Consider the following 12,362-nt stretch of genomic DNA (forward strand, 5'->3'; position numbering starts at 1 on the left):
GCGCAAAGGTGCCCATCACGCTCGCTGCGTTACCGCGTTGGATTTTACATGATTTTAAAAAACTTGTTTGGTTTTTTCAATTTAAGTCTGTCAAAGCGTTTTCTTAACCTCTGGAACTCTGGCGATATCTCCTGCAAGTAAAAAAAATATATTTATCATATTTGACGATTATAATAATACAAATTAGTATTGATTTTGTATTATTTTCTCATTTATTATTTAAGAGAAATAATTGCCAATGGTCGAAGATCCGATACTATAGGTAGGTACTTAATTTTTTTGCATTAGAAAAAAGGTAAGCACTTTTGATAAATAAGTCACAGCAAAAAATATAATATAATAATTATACAGGGTGTGTGCAAAACGTTTTTTAGCTTCAACTACTAGGGGTCCGATTCGGATTTTGAACTAGACATCTATTAGATATCTATTAGACATCACAAAGATACGAAAACAATATTTTTAAGATCTACAGCCATATTCGAACTTTAAGATAGTACGTCAAATACTAGATATTGAAACGATATGGATTGGATATGTCAGTGTCAAACAAGTGTCAATAGTGACGTTTCTTCAAACAAACACGTCACTTTTGACACTTGTTTGACACTGACATATCTTGGTGATGTCTAATAGTTCTAGTTCAAAATCGGAATCGGGCCGCTAGCCTGTCAAATTTGTCAATTCCGCGATTCCGGAGATACCTACTCTTGAACGATTTCCACAATGTCTAAAACGTCTCGTTATGTATTTTGAGATCTCAAAACATTTAACGTAAAAGTGACATTGGTTGCCCGAATTGAGCTGCAAAAGATATCTAGTTGAAATCTAAACTACCGTATCTAGTACATATCGTGTCGTTCTCTTCTCTAGAACGGATCTTGTTTTCCGAATAGCGCGGTAGTTTAGCACAGTAAGCTTTACAAAACACCCTATAATATGTAAGTATATCCTCTTATTTTTAATTGTTACGCGTGGCAATAACGAGACCTTTACGCAACATTAGGACCCTAAAAACTTCCCACCCTACTGTCCCTTAAGTAGGTCAACTCATTAAGCACCCTTTCAGAGGATAATGGGCGCTTCTCCATACACACGTAGTGCGTGCGTCTGTCTGTCTGTCTGTCCGACCCCCCCCCCCCCCCCTTTGTCTCTAAAACATGATATTTTAATGTGGGAATTTCCGGAACGTTAAGTTTTCAATTGAGCAGAAAACGGGTAAATTAATTATATTTATTAGTTTAAAAGTGGAAAAATTACTGTCTTCTTGGGTGAGACTTGAACTCACGGCCTCCGGATAGATACTCCAGCGCTCTGCCATCCAGAGACCGTGAGTTCAAGTCTCACCCAAGACCATAGAGAAAAAACAGATGTAGCAGTACTGATAGTTCCGCTACTCGACGCTAGATGTAGACACTGAAATTAATAGTCTTTTTGGTACCAAAACTGATGTATGGAGTGAGCACTCTTGTCTTACTATATTTATCTATGCCCAAGACAGTAATTTTTCTATTTTAAAATGTATTCTAGGCGGTAGTCGCCGTCTCTGTCTAACTTTGCTCTGTCTCCATTCGTTCCTGTTTCTCAATACACAATGTGCTTACTTCAGCCTTATATTTTTTGTCCTGTTTCCTCAACCGGTCAGTCATGGGTACCTTCTGTGTCTCTGTCTAACTTTGCTCGTCTCCATGCGTTCCTGTTTCTCAATACACAATGTACTTACTTCAGCATCATATGTTTTGTCCTGTTTCCTCAACCGGTCAGTCATACGGGTGCCTTCTGTGTCTCTGTCTAACTTTGCTCTGTCTCCATGCGTTCCTGTTTCTCAATATACAATGTACTTACTTCAGCATCATATGTTTTGTCCTGTTTCCTCAACCGGTCAGTCATACGGGTGCCTTCTGTGTCTCTGTCTAACTTTGCTCTGTCTCCATTCGTTCCTGTTTCTCAATACACAATGTACTTACTTCAGAATCATATGTTTTGTCCTGTTTCCTCAACCGGTCAGTCATACGGGTGCCTTCTGTGTCTCTGTCTAACTTTGCTCTGTATCCATGCGTTTCTGTTTCTCAATACACAATGTAAGTACTTACTTCAGCATCATATGTTTTGTCCTGTTTCCACAACCGGTCAGTCATGGGTGCCTTCTGTGTCTCTGTCTAACTTTGCTCTGTCTCCATGCGTTCCTGTTCCTCAATATACAATGTACTTACTTCAGCATCATATGTTTTGTCCTGTTTCCTCAACCGGTCAGTCATACGGGTGCCTTCTGTGTCTCTGTCTAACTTTGCTGTCTCCATGCGTTCCTGTTTCTCAATACACAATATACTTACTTCAGCATCATATGTTTTGTCCTGTTTCCTCAACCGGTCAGTCATGGGTGCCTTCTGTGTCTCTGTCTAACTTTGCTCTGTCTCCATTCGTTCCTGTTCCTCAATATACAATGTACTTACTTCAGCATCATATGTTTTGTCCTGTTTCCTCAACCGGTCAGTCATGGGTGCCTTCTGTGTCTCTGTCTAACTTTGCTCTGTCTCCATTCGTTCCTGTTCCTCAATATACAATGTACTTACTTCAGCATCATATGTTTTGTCCTGTTTCCTCAACCGGTCAGTCATACGGGTGCCTTCTGTGTCTCTGTCTAACTTTGCTGTCTCCATGCGTTCCTGTTTCTCAATCTCAATACACAATGTACTTACTTCAGCATCATATGTTTTGTCCTGTTTCCTCAACCGGTCAGGCATGGGTGCCTTCGGCTGCGGTTGGCGGTAGTCACTGTCTCCGTCTCCCTCTGCGCTGTCACCGTGAGTTCCTGATTGTTTCTGGATCACTATACATCTGGAGTAAAATATTGTGAATTTTATTTCTTTTTTTGACAACTGAATACGATCTCTTAGCGCGGTATATTCTAGTCTCTTTCACATTTTAATAATAAAAGTCATAATAAGTGTGCTAAAAATCAAACAACATTTTATTTTTAAATGTCACTGAACAAATGTTGGCCAGTTCTAGGAGTACAGTCACCTGCAATAATATGTTACTCTTCGAAGGCCGCAAAAATATGTGACACGCTCTTCTGGCTCTACAAATACGATCGTGTCAGATAATTTTGCAGCCTTCGTTGTGTAACATATTATTGCAGGTGACTGTACAGCTTACAGTATAGCTCTCGTTATAGGCTCCACCCGATAAAGGTGAATAGTCGCTTTTTCATAGATCTATGAAAAAAGCGGCCAAGTGCGAGTCGGACTCGCCCATGAAGGGTTCCGTATTTAGGCGATTTATGACGTATTAAAAAAAAACTACTTGCTAGATCTCGTTCAAACCAATTTTCGGTGGAAGTTTACATGGTAATGTACATCATATATTTTTTTTAGTTTTATCATTCTCTTATTTTAGAAGTTAGGGGGGGGGGGGGGGGACACACATTTTACCACTTTGGAAGTGTCTCTCGCGCAAACTATTCAGTTTAGAAAAAAATGATATTAGAAACCTCAATATCATTTTTGAAGACCTATCCATAGATACCCCACACGTATGGGTTTGATAAAAAAAAAATTTTTGAGTTTCAGTTCGAAGTATGGGGAACCCCAAAAATTTATTGTTTTTTTTCTATTTTTGTGTGAAAATCTTAATGCGGTTCACAGAATACATCTACTTACCAAGTTTCAACAGTATAGTTCTTATAGTTTCGGAGAAAAGTGGCTGTGACATACGGACGGACAGACAGACGGACAGACAGACAGACATGACGAATCTATAAGGGTTCCGTTTTTTGCCATTTGGCTACGGAACCCTAAAAACTAAGAAACAAATGACTATCTCTATGAATGAGTGGTCACTTACGTCGTTCCATAGAGAAATATAGTAAGACAAGAGTGCTCACTTCATACATTAGTTCAGAGTATTAATTTCAGTGTCTACATCTAGCATCGAGTAGCGGAACTATCAGTACTGCTACTTGACAATAGATGTAGCACCGACCGGAAAGTCTTGTCTCAACAGCATAAGACTTTCCGGTCGGTGCTACATCTATTGTTAAGTAGCAGTACTGATAGTTCCGCTACTCGATGCTAGATGCTAATAGTCTTTTTGGTACTAAAACTGATGTATGGAGTGAGCACTCTATGTATTTTTTCTCTATGGTCGTTCAAAAGTTGACTATTAAATTAGCGATAGGTAAGTGATAAAGTGAAGTGACACAGGAAGCTTGATATCTGGTATCTGGCGCCTCCAGTAGGCCTAAAGTAAAAGTTTAATATTTTTTCGTCAAGAAATACCGTATTGTCACGATGATAAATACGCTGCTTACCTTTTTTGTCTCGAGACTCCTGCGTCAGGCGCGACTGAAAACAGGTAATTAATGACTGCAGATTACATACTTTTACATACAAATTAATAAAAGAAGGAATTAAGAGTACAGTACAGGCTGAGAATAAGTAATAGTATTATCATACAGAACGGACACGCACCGCACCGCCCCGCCCCGACTCGGATTACCTCGCCCGCGACAGGCCGCGACATGAATGTGTGCGTAAGTCGCTCTACTGAGAGCATGCCAGAAGTCCGTCAGATACACAATGACGCGTCTACAGACGTGCCGTGCACACATATAAACGCAAATCATTTTTGATGTATGGCGTGTCCGCCCTGTACAGGTACAGGCACAAGATGTGTCCGGTAAGCCCCAACTAGGCTAAAGGGAATTAGATGGCAGTAAATTTACTGTGGCTACATAATTTACTTTGACACTCCGCCTCTATTTCAAATACTCTTTGCCATGATAATATTGATAATAAGACTAATAATACCGTTCGAGAAACCCCCTAATCTTTCAATATAATAATAATCTCAATCATTTAATCGTGACACGTTCGGTCGTCCCGAAACTTAAGTACCTACTCGAGATGACAAGGACACCGGAAATTGGGGGTTTCAATCAAAGGAAGTGCGGGTGACAATATGGGGAGGGGGGTGACTTTGGGCCCGATTAGGATTTTGAACTAGACATCTATTCTGTGCCCTGCTTATCGCAAACGCAGTACTTTGTATGAGGGTTTTCATGCAATTCCTTCACCCGCGATAAGCAGGGCAGTTAGATATCTATTAGGTGCTAGCATTCGTTTAAAATTTAATACTTTGTAACTACCTAGTTCCTGTAATTGGCTTCCTGTTTTTAATCTTATTATCTATTGAAAGTTTGTAGCTGTTGGTTCTCCTTAACAAAACTAAATAAATAAATAAATAAATTAGACATCACCAAGATACGATTTAGCCTGAAAATTTGACATTACCGCGATTCTGGAGATACTCTTGAACCATTTCCACAATGTCTAAAACGTCTCGTTATGTATTTTTAGATCTCAAAACGATTTTGAATCGATCTAAATACAATAATTTAACGTAATAGTGACATTGGTTGCCCGAATTGAGCTGCAAAAGATATCTAGTTGAAATCTAAATTTCCAGGTATCTAGTACATATCGTATCGTTCTCTTCTCTAGAACGGATCTTGTTTTCCGAATACCGCGTTTTGGCCCTTCGGGTGTTGGCTTTAGACATGACCTTACGGACTTTTTGGGTCCAGGTATTAAACTAGAACAGTTGTTGATGATTTTCGGGATATGTATGTCAACTATAAGATAGGTTGCTGAACTAGTGCAAGAAATCTGTGGTTTGTTAGTGTTATAAATAAATAAATAAATAAATATTATAGGACATTCTTACACAGATTGACTAAGTCCCACAGTAAGCTCAAGAAGGCTTGTGTTGTGGGTACTCAGACAACGATATACAGGGTGTCGCAAGAAGTTGTGATATACTGAAGCTGGGAGGTAGAGGACCTAGAGGGCTATCTGAATCACCCCCATGTATGTTCCGCGATTTTTCGTATTTTCGGAGTTATGATTTTTTTTAATTTTTCACCTATCGCCGAGTACGATGAGATTTTTATTTATGGTGACGTGAATTATTGCGGTAGATGCTTGATTTTTTTTGTGTGCTACGCTGATAGATAGGCCAATTCAGTATGGTAACATTTACTATCGTTAGATCTTTGAATGGAATTAAAAAAAAAATTAATGCCAAGAAAGATAAAATTACCCAGTATGTTCACAACTTCAAGGGCGCTTAGAAAAATAAAACATACTTATTTATTTATTTAATCTTTATGGCCACCTTTAGTGCCATTAGGCATTCTCTACCAGTCAACCATATCCTTACTTATTTTACTCACCATTTTGTATAAAAACCAAAATATATAAAACACCAAGCAACTCTCGATAGCACATTTTGGGTATGTAAACTGACAGCAAAATTCTACATTTTCATTCTTTTATAACACACAGCTTAAGTTTTGCAATCAGTTACTTTGTATGCGGGTATATTGTCATGTTTTCTATAAATTTACTTGCCCACTAATGATGCTGTTATCTGTGTAACGTACATTAGTTAAGTACTATAGATGCCTCTATGAAGTAGCGGCCTTATCACTAAATATAAACAAATAAATCATTACACCTTATAAAACAAAGTCCCCCGCCGCGTTTGTCTGTTTGTGTGTATGTATGTTCGCGATAAACTCGAAAACTACTAAACAGCAAGTCCCCTAAGGTCTAGTAAGTATGCATGTTCTTCTCTCACTCTCACTAAGGTATGGAACTGCGTGCCCGGGCCCGGAAGCGTTTATTTTTTTTGTAGGTACTATATCCTTATAATATTGTCTTCGGTTACCGCGATAGGTACTCATGAAATAAAACGATTAAAACAGATTATATCGCGTATATGGAATTTATACTACATCCCGACGTTTCGAACCCTTTACAGCGTTCGTGGTCAACGGGTGACACACTACTATCTATATTTTAAGTATGTATATCGTGGGCCATACTGAAAGTTTCTGGATTCTGATATATGAGACGACTTATTTTTTCTAAGTGGCCAGTCCAGGAATTTTCAGTATGCCCTAAGTAGGTACTACCTACTACTACTACACTACTGGGGGGTACTATATCTTTATGTTAAGCTATTAGAGAATGGTCATATTTTTGACGCATAATCTGCTCCGTTACTTTTGATGACAAGACCCAAACAAACATTAAACCCAAACAAAAATTACCTATAACTCTAAAAAAAGTAGTAGGTAAGAAAACCTGCGATTTCCATTTCTTAACACAGGCCAATTCAAACTTACATCATCAGATTGATATCTAAATGATTCTGTTATCGTGCATTTCGCTCGCACTTGTTCGTACATGCATTGGCGCGAGCGAGACGCACAGCTAAATGACGTCATTTCAGATATCATTCTGAGGGCCTACCGCGAACCACGTTCGACGTGTTGCCTCTCTGTCGCACTTGTAAATTCGTACGTAAGTGTGACAGGGAGGTAACACGTCGAATGTAGTTCGCGGTAGGCCCTCAGATGTCAGTGTAGTTGCAACGCTCACGAAGATACCTTAGGGTCTGTTGGCTTAATCAGTCTAATTGTTCGGTTCGTAGGTCAAATGTTATCGACGCGCTCCGATAACGGAACGGGCGAAGTGTTGTAACTAGCATATTTACGTTTATGTGATTTTTTTATTTAAAAAATCATAAACCTAGTCATTTTCATTCGATAGCGTGACGGGCGTTTTTGAACAGCGCGCCAAGCGGGACGTTTTGGAAACTCAAAATCCCACGCAAAATGAATGAGACCAATGAGACTTAACGCAAATGCGTACGTGAAATACACTAGGGGTTCTGATTTTTTTAATAAAAAACCGGCCAAGTGCGAGTCGGACTCGCGCACGGAGGGTTCCGCACCATCAACAAAAAATTGAAAAAATAGAGCAAAACAAGCAAAAAAACGGTCACCCATCGAAGTACTGACGCCGCCCGACGTTGCTTAACTTCGGTCAAAAATCATGTTTGTTGTATGGGAGCCCCACTTAAATCTTTATTTTATTCTGTTTTTAGTATTTGTTGTTATAGCGGGAACAGAAATACCTACATCATCTGTGAAAATTTCAACTGTCTAGCTATCACGGTTCGTGAGATACAGCCTGGTGACAGACGGACGGACGACGGACGAACGGACAGCGGAGTCTTAGTAATAGGGTCCCGTTTTTACTCTTTGGGTACGGAACCCTAAAAAATCATAAATTAAGCTAAGTTTACGGTTTAACTCATGATTCAACACAGTTTAAGTGTCATTCTATGGAACTTGCTAACTATGTAAACAAACCGCTATATTAAAATCGTCTCTGAATATCAATTTACTAGTGACTTTTGTTACATAGGTAGCAAGTTCCACAGAATTACACTTTAAATCAGAATTAAATTTGGGATATAAAATACACAGATTTAAAATAAAGGCCTAGTTTCTCTTTTGGGTTGGTTTGGGTAAAAACGAATGAATGCTTACGATAGTTTTTAGGATTCGGGTCATTCTACAAAAATCTAATTCCCCTAAGTTTAAAAACAACATTAATGAGCAACAAAAAAAAACTTGAGACGCCTTTGCACTTTGAAGTAATACCGATAATAATCCATATCTATGTTATACCAAACAGAAACTTAATTGTTATAAAACTATGATTGTAATACTGGTACCTACAGAAATATATAAAATATTGTCTGAATTTTATTTTGTTGTTTTTTGGTCACATTTCTATAAAATTTCCATCTAATTAAAATTTTAATCCATTTGTATTATGTGATATGTGACTAGTACCTATATATGTATTTTTCAAAAAATAAAAAGTTGGAGTTACATCACTTGTCCGCAGCCGAGCCCGAGCATCATCGCAGTCGCCTGTGCGTTGTGTCTCAAAGTATTAATGGTTAATAATATTATTATTGTTTAATAACCGCTCATAGAAAGTGAAAGTGAGTACGTACTCGTAATATACTTTAATAGGTTGAAAAAAGTGATTTGAGTTGATTTGAAATGGTGTGTGCGATGAATTGTGCATATGTTGTTCATGTTTTGTCCTGTACGGTTACCATCACTTTGTCACTGACATAAACGCCGTCGAGAACGTAATTTACTTTCTATACATCTCGCTCGCACTCGCATATTAGTGCAAACGGGATGTATAGAAAGTAAATTACGTTCTCGACGGCGTTTATGTCAGTGACAAACTGATGGTAACCGTACTGTTGTGATACTTATATCATAAGGTGAGTTCGACTAAGATCGGACACCGGGTAAGATCGTATGATTCAAATTTCTGCCTGTTGCGGGGCTTTTTTTTAATGCTGGCAAGGTGATGCAATGCGCTGTTTTGTCCCGGGCATTGCATCACCTTGCCAGCATTAAAAAAAAGCCCCGCAACAGGCAGAAATTTGAATCATACGATCTTACCCAGTGTCCGATCTTAGTCGAACTCACCTTACGTTTTTGCGGATTAAGGATGACTCACGTTTCACGTTAGACCGGGCTGTGTCGGGGCCGGAGCTTCCGGCGCTTACTTTTCTATGACAGATGACAGGTGATCACGTGATATTTTCCATAGAAAATGAAGCTCCGGAAGCTCCGGCCCGGACACGGCCCGGTCTAACGTGAGTCATGCTTTAACCGGTTTTGGTCTTTTTACAAGCTTTTCATTAACTTGCAATGTACCTACCTATATTGTATGTAATTATGTTTGTACATTAAATCTTGCAAATCAAATCCAAGTGAACGTTTTTACATATTTATTTATTTTTGTTTTTTAGACGCCCGGTCTAGTCTAGTGGGTACCCTGCTTATGAAGCCGATGGTCCTGGGTTCGAATCCCAGTAAAGGCATTTATTTGTATGATGAGCACAAATATTTGTTCCTGAGTCATGGGTGTTTTCTATGTATATAAGTATGTATTTATCTATATTTTAAGTATGTATACCGTCGCCTCTAGCACTTATATTAGTACAGGCTTTGCTTAGTTTGGTGCTATGTTGATCTGTGTAAGATGTCCTCTAATATTTTTTTATAGGTACCTACATATTTAATAGGTGTTTTTATTTTCAGGCCGATGAAAATGCTGAATCTAATTTTAAGGAGTTTAGTATTATTTTTGGGTAAGTTATACAAAGTGCTTGAATAATATTTATTAACGCTAAAAATTTACACTGCAATTTAAGATAAACAATGTAGATAATAATGATGTGTTCAAAATTCTTAGTGAAACCTATTTTCTATTAAGTAGTAATGTACAATGTGATTTTTTGTGATGGGAAAAAATGTTTAACTCGTAACAGGTGTCACGTGACCGTAAGACCATGTAAGACGTAAGACGGACACGAGACCTGGGGGCCGATTTTTGAATTTCGATCGCTCGATTTCGTCACTCGAAAATGGGTGGAAAACGGCGAAATCCTGATTTTTGAAATACGAGCGATAGAAATTGGGAATTTAGTGGTATTATCGACCACTCGTTTTCAATTATATTAGTAGAATTTACATGCCTAGTAGTGGAGATATTACTGAACGAAATACACGAAATCCAGCGTAATCCAGTAATTTTATACATTTTGCGTTTGCGTCAAAATTTTCGCGGTTTTTTCGTTTTTTGACAAAGTTGCGTTCGGCGCTCGAGGTCACAAACCTGGATTATTAATTGGGCCAACATCATAAATAATTCTGCAAAAAATCAGAACTACCGGATTTGACGCAGAAGAGCCACGTTACAAAATTCTACAATTTCACTGGATTAGCGGTCGAATTTCAAAAATCGGCCCCCCTGATCGAAAAACTGTTACTTCAATGTCATTGAGTTTTTCGTTATTGATTTAAATGCCATCTAGTGAGTTTCCTCTAACTGGTATTTTTTTATTTATTTATAAATGTCCCCCGCCGCGTATGTGTTTGTATGTTCACGATAAACTCAAAAACAATTGAACAAACTTTTATGCGTTTTCGCCTATCAATAGAGTGGTTTAGGTGTATAATTTGTAAGGGTAATCCGTGCGAAGCCGGGTGGGTCGCTAGTATTTATTTATTTTTAAATTTCCCAGCTATATCTTCAGCCACGGCGTCTCTCCACCAGCTTTTTCCCGCAGAAGACCACGAGTACCAATACGAGCTGAAGACCAACGTGTCTTCCGGACCCCTCAGTCCTCAGGAGTGCTCCTCCTGGACCCTGGAGGCGCGGCTACTGGTCACCGTGTATGATAATTACACCAGGGTCAGATATAAGCTGGAAGGGCTGAAGGTAATTATTTCAAATCATTTTGTCATTTTGACGACTGGTCTGGCCTAGTGGGTGCCCTGCCTGCGAAGCCGCTGTCCTGGGTTCGAATCCCGGTAAAGGCATTTATTTGTGTGATGAGCACAGATATTTGTTCTTGAGTCTTGTGTGTTTTCTATGCATTTAAATAATAATAAATAATAAATAAAACATTTATTCAGAAATCTTGCTCACAACTATATACATATATTCTTCTGCCAAACCACACAGTGTTTGTTGGCAGACGAGGCTCCTTTATGTTTATGCAAGCTAGGTAGTTGACAGGTAACTTAAACTTAGGTATCTACTTACCCTTTACCGCATGCGCAGCCCTATATGGCAACTATTAAAGTTCATTTTTAAACAAATACTTTTTATTTATGACATGAAGTAAGGGGTAACTCTACTATATTCTTAGCTTACAGTAAAAAAAATACTATAATATATATAAGTATTGTATATTATATATATCGTTGTCGGAGTACCCACAACACAAGCTTTCTTGAGCTTATTGTGGGACTTAGTCAATCTGTGTAAGAATGTCCTATAATATTTATTTATTCAAATTCAAAGTTTTCACACTTTAGTGCTTTCAAGGATGCATTCTAAGGGATCCCAAGGTTAGGTTATGGCAAGTTAATCGGTTTTCACGAAGGCAACTGGGAATCTAATAGGCTTTCTCGAGGCAAGTCCAGTTTTCTTACTATACCGTAAAGTTGGGCAACTTTAGTCCTAGAGGGTAACTTTGGCCATTAAGATTGACTCGGTCCCGGTTATATTATTGCATTATAATTATGGAAATATGCCATGACTCATGAGGTTGTTTTTATGTTTTTATTAGACCCTTTTAAATGAGGTTTTCATGTGGGCCAAAGTTACCCTACATTGGGTCAAAGTAACCCGAGTTTAAGTACGTTTTTTTTTTAAGAAAAGAACGACTTGTGAATATAAATTTATTTCTTTAATAAAATAAAAGAATTGGTGCGAGCAGGGATTAAAACCCAGTTTGAAAGGAAGTGTGCATTTTATTATTTTTCTTTTCAGACATCGGTGTATAGTAAGAATCAGGGTTACTCCTCATACCAGTCGGCAGAGGCCGCGAGGCAGCTTGGACAACCCTGGGAAGTCGATTACCTGGTAAGTTACAAAAACACGTCGGGCCTAGCCAAGGTG

The 12,362-nt window shown here is 38.5% G+C and overlaps 1 protein-coding gene and 2 long non-coding RNA genes across 3 annotated transcripts in view; 1 reads left to right on the top strand and 2 right to left on the bottom strand.

The window, feature by feature from the left end:
- LOC134659570 (uncharacterized) overlaps nucleotides 1-4,779 on the bottom strand; it is a 46,645-nt gene extending 41,866 nt beyond the window's left edge. Inside the window, exon 1 of the long non-coding RNA XR_010097814.1 lies at nucleotides 4,727-4,779. This is a non-coding gene — a long non-coding RNA (uncharacterized LOC134659570). The remainder of the gene's footprint in view (nucleotides 1-4,726) is intronic.
- On the bottom strand, nucleotides 59-4,399 carry LOC134659772 (uncharacterized). Its single transcript, XR_010097832.1, has 3 exons — nucleotides 4,313-4,399; nucleotides 2,700-2,838; nucleotides 59-131 (listed from the first exon to the last, which is right to left on the bottom strand). It is a non-coding gene; the product is annotated as an uncharacterized LOC134659772 (long non-coding RNA).
- Nucleotides 4,780-9,997: 5,218 nt separating the features above from the next.
- LOC134659504 (uncharacterized) overlaps nucleotides 9,998-12,362 on the top strand; it is a 49,533-nt gene continuing 47,168 nt past the window's right edge. Inside the window, exons 1-3 of the mRNA XM_063515148.1 lie at nucleotides 9,998-10,041; nucleotides 10,978-11,174; nucleotides 12,234-12,326. Of these exons, the coding sequence (XP_063371218.1) occupies nucleotides 10,002-10,041; nucleotides 10,978-11,174; nucleotides 12,234-12,326 (330 nt within the window). The 5' untranslated portion in view covers nucleotides 9,998-10,001. The remainder of the gene's footprint in view (nucleotides 10,042-10,977; nucleotides 11,175-12,233; nucleotides 12,327-12,362) is intronic.

This window comes from Cydia amplana, chromosome 25 (genome assembly GCF_948474715.1).
Source record: "Cydia amplana chromosome 25, ilCydAmpl1.1, whole genome shotgun sequence".
In the NCBI taxonomy this organism is placed as follows: domain Eukaryota; kingdom Metazoa; phylum Arthropoda; class Insecta; order Lepidoptera; family Tortricidae; genus Cydia; species Cydia amplana.